Source organism: Accipiter gentilis, chromosome 28 (assembly GCF_929443795.1).
Source record: "Accipiter gentilis chromosome 28, bAccGen1.1, whole genome shotgun sequence".
Lineage (NCBI taxonomy): Eukaryota > Metazoa > Chordata > Aves > Accipitriformes > Accipitridae > Astur > Astur gentilis.
Genome location: NC_064907.1, coordinates 20,412,851 through 20,431,741, shown reverse-complemented (window position 1 = coordinate 20,431,741; position 18,891 = coordinate 20,412,851). Strand labels below are relative to the sequence as shown.

Below are 18,891 nucleotides of genomic sequence, written 5' to 3'. Positions count from 1 at the left end.
CCCTCTGCATTGCTGGGTCTGGGGGGCGGAAGGGGAGGAGGAAACGGGCACAACCCTGATGCTACTCACCGGGTAGCTCTGTGCCTTCACTGTGGGGCGCAAAAAAGTTCGTTAGCAGAACTAATTAAGGCAGAGTTAGCTTAGTAGCCGTTTCTGGGAGCACTATGCCGGGGCCAGCAGACCTAAATGCTTCCCTTGGAGCTGTGCTTCACCGTGAGGTGTAAAACCAGCTCCCTGGCAGGCCTGTCCTCCTCTGCCACCTCGTGCAGCTTCTGGGGGAGCACCTACACCCCGAGGGTGTGACGGGTGTGCACCAGTGCCAGCACCAAAAGGAAGAGCCGGAGGCTTTGGCCAGGAGAGCACAGATTTATTCAGCATGGGGGCAGAAGGAGCGGGGCAGCACGTCCTGCCCTGTCTCCGAAAGCCAGCCGGATCCCGGCAAAGGCACCACGCTCCCGTTTGCATCCCTGGGGAGGCCGGTGGGACCCCCATGGTCCTGGGTATGCGGAAGTCCAGCCCATGAGGCAGAAAAGTTGGGTAACCCTCTTCCCTGCCCTGCTTTCCACACTGGCATGGGGTCGGATGCTGGTGGCAGCGCTGAAGGGTCCCGCTGCTGCATAGGGGGGACAACACGCAAGAGAATTGAACATCTCAGCAAACTTCAGGGCGCTGGTACTTCCAGAAGGCGATCTCGCCGTCATCACTGCAGGAGGCCAGCAAGCCCGGCTCCTTCGGGTTCCAGGCCACGCAGTTAACGTCCTGCGAGTGCGCCCGGGGAACGTGAGCAGCGAGGCTGAAGGTGGGTTGCTGCGGGTCAGAAGACGCGCTCTCCTCGAAGACTCGGATGGCGTCATCGCCGCAGGCCGTCGCCAGCGCCCCGGTGAGGTGGCACCTAGAGCGGAGGCAGCGCCAGCTGGGTCACCCACGCTGCCGAGAAATCGGAGCCGGGCAGTTCCACCCCAGCCTCCCTCCACTCACCAGGCCACGTCGTAGATGGTCCTCGTGTGGTAGCCAGAGAGGTTGCAGACGCACTTCCAGGTGGGGTCGGTGCCGCTGCAAGCCACCCCTGGAAAGCAAGAGAAAACTTTGGCTCCCTGCCCGCTCTTTTCCCCAGCTGGTTATGCGCAGCTCCAAGCACTGCGGCACGTAAGACGGGCTTGGAGCCTCACCTTCCTCGTTGCCCGGCTTGTACTGGCGCCAGATGCGCACTGTCTTGTCATCACTGCAGGAAGCCAAGCGCTCGCCACTGCGGTCGAAGGCTACGCTCCACACTGTCGACTCGTGGCCCTCCAGCGTGGCGCAGCACACCCAGTCATCCTCTTCTTCGTGGTACAGCTTCACCGTGTCGTCGTAGCTGGCTGAGGCCAACAGCTGAGGGAGGGCAGAGGAATGAACCTGGCGCTAGGCAGCTGCCTGCACACGTGAAGCTGCCCTTCTTCACCCGTGGTTTGAGGTTGGTGGAGCCGGAACAGGACCAGGTTGCCGTTTTTCAGGCCCGTTCCCAGCACTGGGGTAGGGTCTGGGGTGGAAACTGGGGTCGCCCCAGCCAGGGTCAGTTCTTACCTCCTGGTTGGGGTGCCACACCACGTGCTTGACGTCCTGCGTGTGGGAGTTGAGGACGCTGACGCACTCGTATTCCTCCTCCTCATCCACTGCAGCGAGAAAACTGTTACAGTGAGAAGAGTGGAGGCTGGGGCTGGGGGTCAGCTTTGGCTCAGCCGTGTCCCGGCTCAGGCCTCTCCATTGTCGTCCCCCCCCCTTCTCCCTTGTGGTGCCCGGGGCAGGGGCTGCTCCCCCCCATCCCCCCCCGCTCTCCCCTCACCTTCCCAGACCCAGACGCTCTTGTCTCGGCTGCAGGTGGCGAGCAGCGTCCCGGAGGGAGCCCAGGCCACCGACTTCACCTCGTTCTCGTGCCCCTCCAGCGTGGTGACGCACTGGGGAGGGAGAGGAGAGAGGTGAGGAGTGGGGGGGGTACGGGGAAGGGGGTCGGGGACTGGAGGGGGTGCGTGGGGGGGGCTCTCACCTCAAAGCCATCCTCTTGCTTCTTCCAGATGCACGTGGTGGCGTCGAAGCTGGCGGAGGCCAGGTAGGAGCCGCAGGGGGACCAGGCCACCCTGCGCACCGTGCGCTGGTGCCCCTCGCCCAGCACCGCCCGGCAGGACCAGCCCGACCCTGGGTGGGGGGCACAACCCTGCTGCCCACCCGCGGGGGACAGGCCCCGCCCCAAGCCCCGCCCCTGCCTGCAAGCTGCCCCGCCCTCTAACCCCGCCCCCTCGCCACAGCCCCTCCCTCACAGCCCTTATAGCCACGCCCCTTCGGCGCAGCCCCTCCCTCTGACCCCACCCCTCACCACAGCCCCTCCCTTCTAGCCACGCCCCCACCACATCCTCTTTCTGATCCCGCCCCTTCACCGTAGCCCCGCCCCTCACTGCAGCCCCTCCCTTTAGCCCCATGCGGCCCCGCCCCCCCGCCGCCGCCCCCGCCCACCTTCCCTTCCCCAGAGCCGGACGAGCCGATCGCCGCCGCAGGAGGCCAGCAGCCCTCCGCCGGGGCTCCAGGCCAGGAACCAGCAACGGGAGTCGGGATGCGCCGGTACGCGGCACAGCAGCTCCAAGGCTTCCTTCATGGCGACGCTGCCGGCGGCGCGGCGTGACGTCAGCGCGCCGGAAGCGGAAGCGCCGCTCGACCGGAAGCGGGGCGGTGGCGGAGGGGGAGGCCGGGGTTGGGGGGGGGGGTTTGGCCGGGATCCGAGGCGGAGCGGCCGGCGGTGGGGCCCGGAGGTTCGGCGGCGGGACGGGATGTACACCCCGGGCGGGCCGGGGCTGCCCGGCGGTCGTCGGCGGAGGGGAGCGGCGGGGAGCGGCCTGCCCAAACAGCCGGAGCGCAGCCTGGCCTCGGCGCTGCCCGGTGCTCTCTCCATCACGGCGCTTTGCACGGCGTTGGCCGAACCCGCCTGGCTCCGTATCCACGGCGGGACCTGCGCCCGTCAGGAGCTGGGAGTCGCCGATGTCTTGGGATACGTCGACCCCGAGCTGCTGCGAGGTGAGGCCGGGCCGGGTGGGTTCGTCTCCGTCCCCGCCTCGGCCCCGGTGCGGGCGGGGGGGGGGGCTTGGGGCCTCGCTTGGTCCGCCACGCCGTCCCCACCGCTGCCCCACACCCCTCCGGGCCCCGGGGGTAGGGCTGAGCCTCAGCCACCCCCCCCCCCGTGCCTCTTTCTGAAGGTTATTAATAAAGGTTTCTGCCTTTCAGCGTCACTCAAACGAGGTGGGTTTTCCCCCTTTTAGCGTCAAATCTGTTCGGGGCTTGGCACGTGCCGCCCCGCCGTACAAATTCATCTCCGAATATTGGCGATGAACGTGTGCGTTTGCCGTTACCGGCAGTGAAACGGGCCTTGACCCCCAGCCTGAGCGGCTCTGGCGCGGTTAAATCAGCCAGGAAGGAGAGAAGCACAAAACCGCTGTTCCCAACTGATTTTCTGAGCTAACAGGCGACTGCATCCCTATGTCGGGATTTGTGCGCCGTCGCGGGGGGGTGGTTCAATGAGTTAAAACCAGAAGTGGATGCGGATAATGCCTTTGAATGCACAATTCTGATGGTAAAACGCCGTGGGCGGCTGCCTTACGCCTTTGTTTTCCTGCTTTTGGTTACTTTCAACCCAACAGCCGTGGTGGCACAAAGAGAGCCCCCCCCCCCCCTCTCCTGCAAGAGACCATTTAGTCATCGTTTCCCCCCCCCCCCGCCACTTTCCCAGCAGGGATGGAGTTAGAGCCGCATTCCTGCGCCTTGTTTCCAGCTGTGTATCACACCGGCGTGTTTGTTAGCGCTTTTTAATGCAACGTTAAAACGAGCGCTTGGCTTGCTTTATTAAAATCTCTCGTGGCTTGCGGGGGGCGGAGGCGATTGCAGTCCCTTCCCCTCCTTCCCTTCCCTCACGACCTCCTGGCAGCCGAGGGGGATGACTTTGAATCTCCAGATACCCCCATCGCCAGCTGCGGACTTGGTTATGGACGGGCAGAGACCGCGTGCACTTGAATTCGGGGTCACGTCCTTCTCTTGTTCACCAGCGGGACATGGTGTTAGTCAAAAGACTTTCTAGTAACACCCCCAGCTTTGCTTTAAACAAGGAACCCATGCAGCCCGCTTTGTTCTCTCGGCTGTTTTGATGTGTCGGGAGTGTTTCTTTAGCTTTAATTTCCATAGTAATAATAGTTTATAAAGTGAAATACGTGACCAGGCCAACTGCTATTGTATAACGGAGGTTCGTTTTCTAGAGGCTAATTAAAAGCGCCCCGCTGTGCTCCGGTTTCTGTCAAGAGCTGTGTTTTTAAACCTCAAAGGAAAACACTGGGTGGGATCGGGGCAGGGGGAGTCGTGATGCCGGTTGCTCTGTCTGCTGAGTGGTTTGGGTGGAAAAGAGGAATTTTCTGGTGCTCAGCGCCTGCCTTTTTTCCTCCCCTCACAGATTACTGCATGAACCCGCAGACAGTCCTGCTGCTCCGGGTCATCGCTGCCTTCTGCTTCCTGGGAATCATCTGCAGCCTCTCGGCTTTCCTCCTGGATGTCTTCGGACCCAAGCACCCGGCGTTAAAAATCACTCGCCGCTACGCTTTCGCTCACATCCTCACAGGTAAATCCCCGCCAGCGCTGGAGGAAAGCTCTCCCTTTCTTTTTTTCCATCCCCAGCCCTCGAGGGGAAGGAAAAAAAGCCCCCAAACTTGGGGGTGGGGGTGGGGGGTGGGTTCAGCCTTCGGTTGGGAGCTGTGGCGCCCATCCTACCCGTAGAGCTTCCCCTTCACGGTGTTTCGGGTCTGAAGGACAATGGAAGCCTCACACAGCTAAAATTGGAGTTAAATCTTGGGGGGAATAATAGGTCAAGGATAGACATTAAGTGTCTACTAATGGGTCTTATTTTTCCAAGAGATCCTGTAGTGCTTTTCTGAGGAAGAAGGTCATCTTTTCTGGCTCCTGAGGTCAAAGGAGCTTTAATATCCTTTATCCCTGGCAGAATTACCCACGTCAGACCCGAGTGGCTCAGGGAAAGTCCTGAGCTGTCAGCCCACCCCAAACACTGAGCGCTGATTTGTCCCTGCCACCCTGCTATGTCGCAACCCCCCCCCCACAAAACCAAAACCAAAAACCCATTCCAAACTGTTCAGCTTTGCTTTGTGTTGGTGGTCTCCCCGCTTGGCCAGGTTCATTCTCAGCCTCTGGTCCTCCACCACGTTTTCTTCTTTCTGGGGTTGGATTTCAGGCATCTGCCGCCTCCTTTCACCAGAGGCTTTTGCACTCTGCCTGCTTAAACTGCCGTCAAGCTGGGCTTGGCGTCCCTTTGCCGAATCAGCCGTGAAACAAGCTTGCTGATTTATTTTTTTTGCTGGCTGCTCAGCATGTCTTTCCTGGTGTCTTTCAGTCCTGCAGTGTGCCACGGTCATCGGATTCTGCTACTGGGCCTCGGAGCTGATCCTCGCCCAACAACAGCAGCACAAAAAGTACCACGGGTCCCAAGTCTACGTCACCTTCGCCATCAGCTTCTACCTGGTGGCGGGCGCCGGGGGAGCCTCCATCCTCGCCACCGCTGCCAACCTGCTGCGTCACTACCCCACCGAGGAAGAGGAGCAAGCCCTGGAGCTCCTGTCTGAGATGGAGGAGAACGAACCTTACCCAGCCGAGTACGAAGTGATCAATCAATTCCAGCCGCCGCCGGCGTACACCCCCTGATGCAGCACCAGGACGCAGTTGTCGCTTTCTCCCGCCCCCGAACTTCATTTTCTTGGCACCTCCTTCACTCTTCTGATCTCTCCCGTGCAGAGGAAAGAACTTTACGGGTCAGATGATCGGCGTTTTCTTCCTGACTTATTTTATTAACTCTATGGTGTGATTTTTAACCCCGCACTGGCTCGGCTGGCCGAAATAACGATGGCGTCACCCCCCACACACAGCTTCTCCCTGGCACGAGGGGCGGTGGGATCCGCTCTCCCCTATCGGAGATCTCGTCCCCACCCTGCACCGGGAAGGAGGGGGAAATTGCGCCAGATTCCCGGCCCGGCGTGCAGTGAACTCGGTTCCTCCTCTGCCGAGGCGCGACACACACCCAGAGAAAGGTGTGGCTCACGCGTGCGTGTATATATTTATATATATATATATATAGGGGAAGCACCCGCCACAGCGTGCTGGTGGGAGAGGAACAGCCCTTTATAGTGGCTGTACGGCAGGAGGAAGGTAGAGCGAACCCTCCTGCTCCTCTATCTGTTCCTCTTTCCTGACTGGCGCTGACCACGCGAGCATTTTGCACTTTATTTCAGGCTCGGGGGAGGATGGTGACAGTTTCGGGGCCAGCTGCTGGGGACTGTCACCACTGTAAAACCCCGTTTGCAAGCGGGCGGCACAGCATGGGCTGATTTCAAAGAAGCTCTTTTGCTGCTGGCGGTGGTTTTGGGGAAGTTCTGTCCCCCACTGCCATAGCGTCCAGCTGCTTTCGGCTTCTCACCGAGCAAATCTTGGGGTTTTTTTTTAGCCAAGGTAAAGCTAGACTTTGGTACAGCGACAGCTCCCGGGAAGCAGGTTGAGCCTGCACTGGAAAACCGGCATCTCTGCCTGTAGCTTTTATGCAAGTTCCTGACCTCCGCGCCAATCTGACTCTCCTGCTTTTTGCCACCACTTTTAATCTCGGTGTTCTTCTGTCCTGCTCTTAGTTTATTACCCTGTTTCCTTCTGCCAGCCCCGAGATACAGCGGACCTCGAGGAGCTAGCGCTTTCCCAGACGGTGCCGGAGAACCGAGGGAAGGCCGATCCTGGCATGTCCAGACCTACAGCCAAATCCGGAGGAGGTAGCTGGCAGGGACAGAGTGGGGTTTTTGGGGGCTGTTTAAAGTAAACCCGATAGGAAAAAACCACGCAAGGATGCATCGACCCAAGCCCTGCAGCACTGAAGAGCTCAAGGCTGGCTCTGCAGAGGGTGCGGTGGTTTAGGGAAGGAGTTTTAGGACAGGAATACCGCGTGTCGTAGGTTCTCGGCTGTCCCTCTAATGCTTTTATTACCTATTTTCTTGCTGCCATCTGTCTTGCCCAGCTCATCCCTTTTCCCCAACCCTGCACCCGCAGCAGCACTGGCTATGCAAGAGCTTCGGCCGATCTCCGCGGCTCAGGCTGTGGCACGAAACTGAAAAACTTGGCCCGGGGAGAGCACTGCCCGTGCCCTGCAAGACTCAAAGAAGGAAAATCAGCCCCTTCAAACCCTCGAGGGTTTTGATGGAAGGGCGCGGAGCGTGGGGAGAACCCGGCAGTGTGGCGTTCAGGGGGTTTAGTGGCCCCGGGGCGTCTCCTCTTCCTCCTCCATCCCGCCTCCGGGTCCTCGGCCAAAGAAAACATCCCACCGGCTCTTCCCCGGCATCGGGCTGGCATGGCAATCCGGCTGGAAAACAGTTTGGGTTTCCCCGCCGGTGACTTATATGCAAGAGAGGGGCTTGAGTGTAAATAGTCTGTGCATAAACATACTGTATTTCTGTAAAAAAACAAAAACAACCAGAAAGAGACAAATGATGTCATTTCCCTCCCCTCTGCTGATCCCCGTAGCTCGATGGAATCTAGATGGGGCGCGGGTGCCGTGGGGTTTGGGGCTCCCCCCTGCCCATCTCTAGAGGAAATAAAGGGGGTGTAAAAAGCCGTGTGTGGGAACTTGCGCTTTGTTCCGGAAAGGGGGGGGTGCCCCTCATTGCGCTGTGCCCCAATAAACACCCCTGCCTTGTCCCCCACACCCGCTGCCCCCAATAACCACCCCTGCCTGCACCCACTGCCCCCAATAACCAGCCCTGTCCCCCAATAACCAGCCTTACCCCCCAATAACCGCCCCTGCACCCCAATAACCAGCCCTGCCTCCACCCCTGCCCCCAATAACCACCCCTGTCCCCCAGTAACCACCCACTGCCCTGCACTCTGCTGCTGGTGGGCGTGTCCCCGCGGCAAGCCCCACCCCTCCCGCGGCAAGCCCCGCCTTTCCCTCCGCAGACCACGCCCCCCGGGCCTTCCGCGCCCCGCGCGCCCTTGCCCGCCTTCCTTATCCCCCCGCCCCGCCGGGTCCCCGAGCGCGCAGGGGCGGGCGCTCCCCTCCGCCGCCCAATGAGTGGAGCGGGGCGGTGAGGAGGCGGCCAATAGCGTGGCCGGCGCGGCGCGATGACGCGTCGGGCTGCGACGCGGGGCGTCCCGCTGAGGGAGCGGCGGCATGTTGCAGCCGCGGCGGCCGCTCGTCGGCCTCGTCGCCCGTTGTGCCCGGACCGCCCGCCTCGGCCCCCGCCCGCCCGGGCCCGCCGAGGTCCCCCCCGCTGCCGGTGGGCAGGCGGGGGGCGGCGCGGGGCGGCGGGGCCTGCTGGGCCTGCTGGCGCGGCAGTGCAGCTGCGTGACGGGGCAGCGAGCGCGGCGGGCCCGGCGGGCCTGGTACCGAGGCGGTGGTAGCGGCGGGGACGGGGCGGCGGAGCGGGCGAGGCGAGGCTGCGGAGGAGGAGGAGGAGGAGGGGGTTGGTGGTGGTGGTGGTGGTGGCGGGGGCTGCTCCGAGGCCGCCCCGCCTTCGCCGCTACCGGCCGCCTCATGGCGACCCTGGCCGGCGTCTTCGTCTGGGACGGGCAGCGCATCGAGGAGGAGGAGCTGCAGCGGTGGGTGTCCGCCGCGGGGGCCCTCGGGACCGGGACACACCCCCCCAAACCCCTATCCCCAGTGGTCCGGGAACACCCCCTTCCCCATCCCCCCCCCCCAGGTCCTCGGTGGCCCGCGTTTCCCGGCGCTTGGGGTCCCCAAACTCGCCGTTCCTTGGGGCCTGGGGTGCTCCCCAAATCCTCAGGGCTGCCCCCCCTCTCCCCGTGCCAGATGCACTAGAGCTTAGGGTGCCCCACCAAGCCCCCCATCGCTAGGGGTGCACCCCAGCTTTCTAAAGCTCGAAGGTACCCTCGCAAGTCTTTGGGGGTGCCCCCCACATTTTCTCGGGTGGGGGTTCCCTCACAAACCTTCTCAGGCCTGGGGTTGCTACCCTCTGCACGTTCTGCCCCATATGTTGCGCTGGGGGTGCACCCCTCGAGTCCTTTCCCCCACAGGGTGCCCACCCTAAATCTACTGGGGTGCTCCCCCAAATCCTCCCCCAGCCACTGTGCTGGGAGGGTGTCCCCCAGCCCTTTTTGTAGGGTGCGGGGGGGGGGGGGTGCACCATCCCTCATTCCCTAAATCCTGTCCCTGCATGGCGTAGCCCCTACAAACTCACTCGGGCCTTGGGGTGTCCCCCTACCCGCCCAATTTTCTGCTTGGTTCCCCCCTGCTGAACTCCCTCCCCTCCTTAGGATCTGGGGGTGCACCCTCCACTCCCCAAATCCTGCCCCAAGGGGGTGCTTCCCCCAAACCCTCCCCGCGATAGTTTCAGGGTGGCTCCCTACCCCCCCTCCCACCCTAAGGGTGCTATGGAAAGGTGTGCACCCCACCACCTCGCCCCAATACTGGGTGCCCCCACATTGTGCTGCTACACAGAGTATTTACACCTTGTGGACAGTGCTGGCATAAGGGGGGTACAGGGGGCGGTGCCTCCCAGTCTGATGGGATGACAACAGAAGGACCCTCCAACCTTTCTGGTTGTTTTTTGAGATGGCCGGGGAAGCATGCAGCTTCGTTTAGGTGTAATTACCCAGCATAGCATGTGATAAAGTAGGGGTGAGTCAGGAGAGAGTAATTACAACTTAATGAGAAGCTCGGGGTGCGATGGGGCATCGCTAGCTTTCCCCTCTCTTAAATTCTGCGTCCGGGTGTTTTGTCCAGACCATCCTGTGGGCGTTAAATACCTGGTATTTGTTTAAGTAGCTTACCTAAGGCTTAATTAAATCTTAGAGCTAATGAGAAACAACCCTCACACCCTGATTTATGACACCTTCGAACACTTTGGAGAGATCCCCAACCTTTATGCGCAGCCAGTGCTGGAAGAAGGACCAGATCCTGGTTTTATTCCCCGACAGAGAGAGTTGCTGCTCTGCATCGTGTGGCCTTTCAGGTCCCAGCGCCCAGGATAAACCCTGCCTGATGTTTTCCAGCAGGCTCAGCAGGGCTTGGCTTAGGCCTGGGATTAAAAGCAGAGTCAGTCTTTTCGTGTTCAAGGTTACCTCTTGTGGGCTTGAGCCTCCTCACCTCAATTTAAGGACTCCGCAAGCCCAATCCTCTTCCAGTGCACTTTACGAGGCAAGGGAGAGTTCACTTTTTATTATTCCTCTTTACTATTTACTTTCTCCTTATTCCTGTAATCATTTACTCTCCGTCATGGCTCGCTAGGCTTCAGTTTAGTTGTGGGAGCGATAAAGTCCTCAGCAAAGTCTTTGCTTGTTGTTACAACGAGTTGGGAGTCACAGGCGGTGTCAGCAGGAGAGCTTTGCTCACCTCTCTTCAATGGCTGATGTATTTTTTACAAGGCAGGTGGGAGTATGCCACGTGCGGGCTCCAAGTGATGGTGGAAATAAATATTATAAAACCATGTGGTGAAACTCTTCCCACTTAGCTCTCCCCTCCCAGGTTGCTTCCCCATGGCTTTGTGTCAGCCAGGGAGCTGTGTCTCCTCCTGGGGTTTAAAATAGCTTGCTGCTTGGGTATCGTCTTTCTCTTCTCCTCCCAGCTCTCCTCCTCTTTCCCCCACTCATTTAAGTTTGGGGGAGGCTTTTCTTTTTTTTTTTCTTTTTTTTTTTTTTTTTTTTTTTTAAAACCAAAATCCCTGCTCCGGTGATGCCATCCCCACCTGCTGGCATGGTGGTTTGTAGCCGTCAGGGGGAGTTCAAAAATGGCAAGGGAGAGCTCTGCCCCTGGATGGCGTCACCTCCAGCCTGCCCAGCCATCCCTTGCGGTGGCATCCCGCCCGCAGCGGGTGCAGAAACACCAACGCAGCCCCCCCCCCCAGTAAAGCGAGGCCAGGGCTGGACGCCGGCCAGGGAAGTGGCTCAGGCGGCTGTCGGCGTCTGCCAGTCCTTCAGCTGCCGGCTAACGAAGGCGCCTCGTCCTCCGTACGGCCGGTCGGAGCAGGCTGCGCTGGGCGATGGAGGCCCTGTCGAGGTGAGAGCTTTGCTGTTGCGCTGGGGGCCAAATCCTCCAACGTTAGCTTCGTTTAGAAGTTAAAATGTGCAGGTTTAAGGTGTGGGGCTGGGCTTGCGGGCACCGCCAAGCCCTCGCCTCTCAAACACTGGCGACGGTGGTTTGGTTTTCGGGTGTTGCGATAACATGCCCCTTCCTCACGGAGAGGGGAATCGTGGATTTTGTTTCCTACGCCGTGAGACGGGCGCTTGTTTGCAGCAGGAGAAGGGCCAGGCTGGTAGCAGCCTCGTGCCTTGATGCAAATAAATCCTGTGGCTGTTATTCTTCTATCTCTTCTCTGATGAGGATAGAGGTGGCAAAGCAGGAGCACGGAGGCTTTGCTCCTTGCCCTGGTTTGATCCCATCCCGCTGCCCTCTGTGGAGCAGCTCGGTTGTGGTCACGGAGATGATCCCGCTCGGAAATCTCTCTCGGTCCTGATTCCTCGGCTTGCTGCCACTCCCGCGGGCTCCGTGCCCTCTGTACCCCCATCTCAGTTTGCAAACCCAGCCCGTTCGGGTTTTGCCGTATCAGTGAGAGGAGCAGGCTCACGGAGGGACGGAGCGAAGGCTGTAATAAATAAACCAGAGGTGGGATGGAGGGAGCGGGGCTCTCCCTGCTCGATGAAGGTAATGGTAGAGCTGTGTTGGGGGGGCGGAGGAATGTTTGGGGGGGGTCATGCTGGAGCCGTGCCCCCCCCAAACCTGGGGTAAGGTGGGTTTGTGGATCATATTTGTCCTGCGAAGCTTTCAGAGCAGTCCGGGGGAGGCTGGGAGCTTGGTGATTTCCAGGGACCATTGAACATTAATTCAGGCAGACCAGTGAGACCTGCTTTGCAGGTTACAAATTGGTACTTTAGTTCTGGCTGATGCTAATTACTTTAATATAACTAGTGTCTTCAGGTACTGCTGGGAGGGTTGAAAGCGCTGCTGACAGTGAGTGATCCTCCTTCCTTGAGGTTGAGGACTCCAGGTGTAGATAAACCAGCCGTTCCTCTCTAATGTGTTATTTTGGGGGCTGAAGCTGCAGCTTGGAGGGATTTACCCTAGCAGTGGGAGGTTTTCCTGCCCTCTTCTCTTGCGCCCATATTTTTGAGACCCAAGATCTGAATCCGGTTCCAGTTTCTGTAGGTGAAGGATGCTGAAACTGGGGGGTTGATGGTCCGTGGACCCCCGTTTGTGGGAAGCCCCTGCTGCTTCTCTCTCCTTCCCTCTCAACAGGAGAGGCTGCTGTTCCCATTTGCTGCCTTGCAAACTCTGGCTTCTGTCAACGATTTGCCTCTTGTCGCTTTGGAGACCGAGACAGGCTCGTATGAGCCAGCCCACCCCCTGAAATGGCAGGGAGCCCCTTCTCCGTCTCGTCTTGTACCCCGAGTCTCAATCCTGCAAACAACTTCGTGCCTCAGTGCCTTCAATCCAAAAATTCTTCTTTTCCTTAAATCCATCTTTCTTTGTTTCATCCTCTGCAGCTTCTATTCAATTCAGCCAGGAAAACAAATCCTGGTTTGCGAGCATCTGACGGCGACTGCTGCGGCGTTGGGGGGTTTTTCCTTCATGGAAAGGCTGATATTTGCTGAGGATGGAGGGTGGTTTGTCTGCCAGATCTCACCAGGGCGGGAGAGAAGCACTTCCCATCTGTACAAGGCACAAGCCCCTGCACGCTTCCCCTAAGAAACAGCCAGCACAACAACACTGCTACCATCCCGCAGGGTTTTTTCCTTCTCCTTGAAGAGCGAGCCCTGCAGCCTGTCCTGGTGCCGCCAGTGACATTTTGTGGTGCTGCAAGGGCCACCTGGCTTAGAGACTCCCCAGCAGCTGCGTTCAACCCCAGACTACTTTTCTACCCTGCAAGAGGACATGTGGAAGCCCCTACTGAACACACCATGGCGTGATTTTTCAATGCTGTATAATATATATAAGCATGAAACCCTTAGGCTGAAAGAAAAAGGCTGCAGGGGTGGGTTTTCCATGTCAAGGCAGGAGGGGAGAGCCCAGGCTGCTCTTCCCACACCAAGAACCTTCTAGATGAAGCCTGGACTGTGCTGGGAAGGTTTTTGGCTGGTCTGGAGGGACTCTGTAGCAGAAAGGCTCCAACGAGGCTTTGGTTACTAACTGGTGTTTTGGTTTTTGTCTTCCACCAGGTCTGCGCAGGAGATGAAGCACATGGAGAACATATCCAGCCTGTTACAGGGCAGCAGTCCGGGCGAGTATCAACGGCTGGATCCCAAATTGGAACGAGAGGCGATCGCAGCTCCCGGGGAGCAGCCCTGGGAGATGATCATGGACAAGAAGCACTTTAAGCTCTGGCGGCGGCCGATCGAGGGTACCCACTTATACCAGTACCGAGGTAACAGTGCTCCCCATAGCCCACCTGGAGCTTGTTTTTCTTGCGCCGAGTCCTCATTAGGGGTGTCCCTCCTGCATCCTGCCTGGCCTGTATTTGTAGGAAACTAGAAAAAAAGGGAATTGTCATCCTTTGTGTCCCTCTCTGTAGTCCTGTCCCCACCTTAGCTCTTTGGAGGAGTCCTAGCCCTGCCGCCTGCCTTAGAAAATGCCTTTTCCTTTTAATCTTGCTGCACTGAGTTAAAGACTTGCTTATGCCTTGGGACTAAAATCTTTCTCTTTACCACAGTGTTTGGGTCGTACACAGATGTGACTCCCAGGCAGTTCTTCAACGTACAGGTGAGCGCCTTTGAAATCTGGGCTGTTTGGCATGTTAGAACTGAAGTACAGCCTCTGCCAGAGGCGTGAGAAACGGTGAATATTCTCTTCTCTTTATACCATTTACATGATCTAGAGCTGATCCCAATATAGATCAGAAGTAGGGTGAGTTATCCCATGCCCTTATCGGGTTTTGCTGCCCGTCCCTGCTGGAAATGAAGGATCAGCATGTGTGGGTTGCAGTCAGCTGCAGGAGCACAGCGGGTTCCTGGTCCTAGCTCGCTCTCTGCCTGCCCTGCCAGCTCCTGCACTTCCTCTTCTGGTGACTTTCAAAGAGTTTTTAATAATTTCCTGGTGGGTAAAACGCCTGACCGTGACGCAGCTTGTTTCCACAGGATGAGGAAAAGGGCCGGTTACCTTCCTTTAACAACACTATTGGAATTTGTTGTGACTCAGTCTCTCTTTCTTGCCAGCTGGACACTGAATACAGGAAGAAGTGGGACTCACTGGTCATCAAATTGGACGTAATCGAGAGAGACTTGGCCACTGGATCAGAAGTGATTCACTGGGTCACTCATTTCCCGGTGAGTGGTTCCTTTTTTCCTGCTCCGGTGATCCTCCTTCCCCCAGGCAAATGGCCAGCAGCGGGGTTGATGCCTGTTCTTTCTCTTACCCAGTACCCTATGTACTCACGAGACTACGTATACGTTCGACGGTACAGCGTAGACAAAGAGAACAACCTGATGGTACTAGTCTCACGGTAGGTATTGCCGGGCCGACCTCCCGATGGCTCTCTGCTGTCTCCCATCTGTAAAATGAAGTTGAGAGCTGCTCCGTTTTCTTGTTCCCTCCAGGGCAGTGGAGCATCCAAGCGTCCCTGAAGACCCCGAGTATGTTCGTGTCAGAACCTATGAATCCCAAATGGTCATCCGTCCCCACAAAACCTTTGACGAGGTACATTTTGGGGGTGGGCTGGGAAACGGAGCAGAAAGCTTGTCACAAGAGAGCTTCCTGCTGCTCTGAGGGGAGCTGTTCCTTCTCCGGCCATCGTCCGTAGTGCTACGCTGGGGTCAATAGTCCAGAGTCGGAAAAGAGGGATGAGTTTATTTTTCCAAAGGCAAGAGAAACCCATGTCATGTCTGGCTCTGGAAGGATGTGAAGCTCTGTCCCAGTAGCTTGAGACTTCCTGCAGGAGCGTGGTGCTCCTGGAGAGCCAAACTCGCCACTTCGGAGCACCAGGCTCCTTTTTTTAAAAGCCTTAAGCCTTGCGAGTCTCGTTCCTAGCGCTTAATGCTCTCAGAAAAAGCATCGCTGGGTCTTTGCAGGGTATCCAGAGCCTCAAGAGAGCGTGCTGGCTCAGTGAAAGACTAGGGGAATGACATCTCCTTCTCCAAAAGAGCGATCCTAAAGGGAATTTAGGTGAGGATGCAAAACCCAGTGGAGTTTCTCTGCCAGCTCAGGCTCACTCGCCTTCTCCTTTCCCAGAACGGTTTCGACTACTTGCTGACCTACAGCGACAACCCTCAGACTGTGTTCCCCCGTTACTGCGTCAGCTGGATGGTCTCGAGCGGTGAGTGAGAATTCACCCCTTGGTAAGAAATCCCTCCGGCTCTTTGCTCTGGAGCGAGCCCGGCTGCTCCTGCCTTCCCCTTCTTGCACCTGTGAGGGGCAGAAAATAGATGGAGAAGCTTAAAAACTGAGTTCTGGAGGATTTTGGGGGTATTTCTGGTGCCTTGGGCTGCTCTTCCTTTATCACGGGGAGTCCTGCCGGCATTCCTGGCTGTGAGGAGGAACGGGGTCTGTGCAACAAGGATATTCCTTCTCTTCAGTCTACGCCAGGCAGAGGGAGAAAACGGCAGGATCCTTTTTTAAATTTTTTTTAATAAAATGAGCTGGGTTTTCCTTACTTTAGAGCAGCGGTGGCTCTGAAGTATTTCTGCAATTGAGTTCTTCCCCATTACAGTGAACAGGGGAGAAAACTCCTTCTAGTTTAGAGGTACAGTGCCTGCGCTAGGACTCCCACGAAGCAGCTCAGCTTTACCTGGCAGGGGGGAAAAAGCGGCATTTAAAGGATCTGGCCGAGCCAAGGGCAGAGCCACCCCCAAATAAACCTGGAAGAGCCCGAGGCGCGCTTGGCGTTGCAATACCCACTGGTTCAATGTACCCCCCCGAGCAGGGGAAAGGTGGAGAGCGCCATTTTCTTGTGAAATTGGGAGAAAAAGGAGCTGTCATCACCTTTAACTCTCATTTTATTCATGGGGGAGGGGAATAAAATCAGAAGTGTTGCCTGTGGTGATTTTTTTTTTTTCCCCTTTTGCCATCATGTGGCTCGTAGTAGAGACTGAGGCGAGAGAGTTGAAATACGTTCATTCAACACCCTCGAGCGTCAGACCAACGTTTTTTTCTCTTGCACCTCCCTGCTTCGCCAACCACTGAAACCTCTTTTCTTCCGGAGTGCGCTCTTTAATGCATCCAAAAAGGCGGCTAAAGCTCGGGGGGGGAGGGGGGGGAGGCTGACATCACCCACGCACCCCTGTGCCACGGTAACCGCCTGGTGCAGGGGCCTCCTCCATGCACTTAACGTTCATTTTTTAGAATAAAAATGAGCGGTGGGAGAACAGCAACTCCAGGTGGGACTGGGCGGAGCTGGTGCAGCCCTTCCTGGGGCAGAGGCAATAATTTTAAACATTAATTAACGTGTCACAGGCTCACTCCCAGCTCACTTATAACGTAGCCAGGAGGTGGTGAGAGTCCCCAGGGCTCACAGGAGGGGCTGCGTGGCTCTGAGGTCTTTGCACCCCTTTTCCAGAACAGATCTCTGTGAATCAAATAAGAGTTGATTTATATTTTTTTTGAATTAAAAAAAAAAACCACTCCAAAGCACCCCAACCACGAGGTTATCACTGAGCAGGGGGATGGGAAGCGGCAGAGACCCCTTACTGCCAGCGAGGCTGCGGGATCCTCCTTGCATAAAGTGACGGAGCTCCGTTACTGAAAGGGAAAAGAAAAATCGGGAGGGTAAACAAAAATCAGGGGAGATGGGAATGGAGCGGGAGAAGGGCGTAAGATAGGAGGATCTTCCTCCGGCATCTCTGGAGCCGAGCGGATGCCCATCCCTCTCCCACTTCGCTCACCATCTCCCGCTTCTCCTTCCCGCCAGGTATGCCAGATTTCCTGGAGAAGCTGCACACGGCAGCGCTGAAAGCCAAAAAAATGGAGATCGAGGTGCGGGACTATATGTCTGCCAAGCCCATCGAGAGCGGCGGCAGCGAGGGGAAGGCGAGTATGGCAGCAGCGGAGCACAAGAGCGATGGTACCTGCAGCCCTGCCCAGCTGGAATATGCCTGAGAAGCCAAACCTCCGCTCCTCCGGCCCCGGGACGGGGAGCCGAGCTCCGGAGAGGGACCTGTGCTGTGCCGCTGCCGATGGAGCTTAGTTCAGTTTTTTTCCCTCCCCGTCTCATCTCCAAAGCTCTGCTCCCTCTTCAGGATGGGGATCCCGTCCCCCACGCCGTGTGTGTTCGTGGCCAGGCTGATGAAATCTCATGTCGTGTAATCATTTTTCTGTACCGGTAAATATTTCTCCTCCCCAACAGAAAAAATACCCTAAAAAACCCCCGAAACTTTTATCGCGGCACGGACAGCCTCCCCCTGCCCTACCCACCTCCTCCTTTTCTCATCCCTCTTCGGACTCTCGACCCCAAATATTTTTGGGTCTTGCTTTTGTACGGCGGCAGTTGGATGAGGATGTTCCACGTCACCATCTCACGGTGGGTTTTTTCCCCCACCAAAAGCCTTCAACCTCCTCGGCCCGCGAGGAGGGGTTGGTTGTTACTGGGGTGGGTGGCCTGAACTGGTGGAACTGGGGGAAAAATGCTATTTTTGGGGTGGTTTTTAGCTGCTGGTTTGTTGTAGGGGAGGGTAGAGCTTGTGGGATTGGGGCGGGGGGCGCCTTTCTGCCGGTGCTAACCTGGGTCACTGCGACCCCCCCACCGTCGTTTGTGGTGTTACCGGGCCGATCCCACCGGGTTGTGGCACGAGGTCGGGGGGGCAGTGAAAGCTGTAGGATCAGCAAAATACTAATAAATTATCTGTCCTAGCCACAGCCATGGTGGCACCCCCTGGGATCCTAATTAGCATCCCACGTTAATGAACCCCTCTGGGGTCTGATGGATGGGTCCCTCTCGCACCCCCTTTAATCCCCACCTTAGAATAATTTTATCTTAAATATAAATTCCCAACTTACAATAAATTTATCATATATTTATCACCCCCTTCATACCTGCAGCATCCTGCGTTCGCTGCTGGGAAACTCGGCGTCCCACCTCAATCAGCAGCCCCTATTAGTGGCGTTAATTAGCCCTTTAACGAGGGTGAGCTCCGGGGCTAGGACCCGCTTGTCCCATGTAAAGAATTTTTTTTGGGAAAAATTTTTTTCCCTCTGTTTTGGGTTTGTTGGTGCTGTGGCTCCGGGTCGGCACGTGCGGCTGCTCCTGGGCGGTATCTTTTGGCTGCTGGTGGGTGAGGGAGGGGCCCCCCCACAGGGTGTGGGTGGTGGGGGGGTGCCTTGTCCCCATCCTGGGTGTTTTGGGGTTCATAGATGCTGCTCTGGTGGGATTTTGGGGGGAAGAGGGGGACAGTGCTGTGGCCATTGGCACAAATCAGCCCTGGGGGGGGGGGGGGGTTATGGCCCTGAAATGTCCCCTTGGGGGTGGGGGGGTCAAAATGTCCCCACTGAAGATTTGGGGACAGGGGTGGCAGGGTGGGATGGGGTTGGTGGCTTCGCCCCACTCTGTCCCAATCGCACAAGGCTGGGATTTGGGATGCAATTGGGGGGGGGGAAAGGCAGTGGGGGGGGATACTGAGGGCCAGGAGGTCCATTCTGCCCCCCCCTCCCCCCCCCAGGACCCCTCCCCAGCCTTTGCCACCACCCCCAAATGGCCGGAGAGGAGGGGGGTCGTCCCTGTCCGGGGGAGGCGGGGGGGGGGGGGGGATTGTCTTCTGATGTTGGGGGGGGTCCCTGCCGGTGGGGGGGGGCTGATGTCTGGATTCCATAGCCCCCCCCTTTCAAAGGAAGGCAGCCCAGGCGGCGCTGGGTGATTTCGGATGCGTGCTGGTGGCCGTGGGGTTGTGTGCCTGTGGGTGCTTGGGGGG

At 57.8% G+C, this 18,891-nt stretch overlaps 3 protein-coding genes across 3 annotated transcripts; 2 read left to right on the top strand and 1 right to left on the bottom strand.

Annotated features, from left to right (window-relative positions):
• Positions 1 to 90: 90 nt before the first annotated feature.
• Positions 91 to 2,681, bottom strand: CIAO1 (cytosolic iron-sulfur assembly component 1). The gene is made up of 7 exons (XM_049831486.1): positions 2,488 to 2,681; positions 2,024 to 2,172; positions 1,823 to 1,934; positions 1,564 to 1,652; positions 1,170 to 1,371; positions 979 to 1,066; positions 91 to 892 (listed from the first exon to the last, which is right to left on the bottom strand). Exons 1-7 carry the CDS (start codon positions 2,624 to 2,626, stop codon positions 652 to 654), a joined length of 1,020 nt encoding a protein of 339 aa, XP_049687443.1. The 5' UTR covers positions 2,627 to 2,681; the 3' UTR covers positions 91 to 651.
• Positions 2,682 to 2,740: 59 nt separating this feature from the next.
• On the top strand, positions 2,741 to 7,652 carry TMEM127 (transmembrane protein 127). The gene is made up of 3 exons (XM_049831144.1): positions 2,741 to 3,042; positions 4,463 to 4,627; positions 5,411 to 7,652. Exons 1-3 carry the CDS (start codon positions 2,799 to 2,801, stop codon positions 5,716 to 5,718), a joined length of 717 nt encoding a protein of 238 aa, XP_049687101.1. The 5' UTR covers positions 2,741 to 2,798; the 3' UTR covers positions 5,719 to 7,652.
• Positions 7,653 to 8,174: 522 nt separating this feature from the next.
• Positions 8,175 to 18,007, top strand: STARD7 (StAR related lipid transfer domain containing 7). The gene is made up of 8 exons (XM_049831077.1): positions 8,175 to 8,646; positions 13,219 to 13,424; positions 13,710 to 13,759; positions 14,212 to 14,322; positions 14,416 to 14,498; positions 14,593 to 14,692; positions 15,224 to 15,308; positions 16,899 to 18,007. The coding sequence occupies exons 1-8, from the start codon at positions 8,219 to 8,221 to the stop codon at positions 17,084 to 17,086; spliced, it is 1,251 nt and encodes a 416-aa protein (XP_049687034.1). The 5' UTR covers positions 8,175 to 8,218; the 3' UTR covers positions 17,087 to 18,007.
• Positions 18,008 to 18,891: the final 884 nt, after the last annotated feature.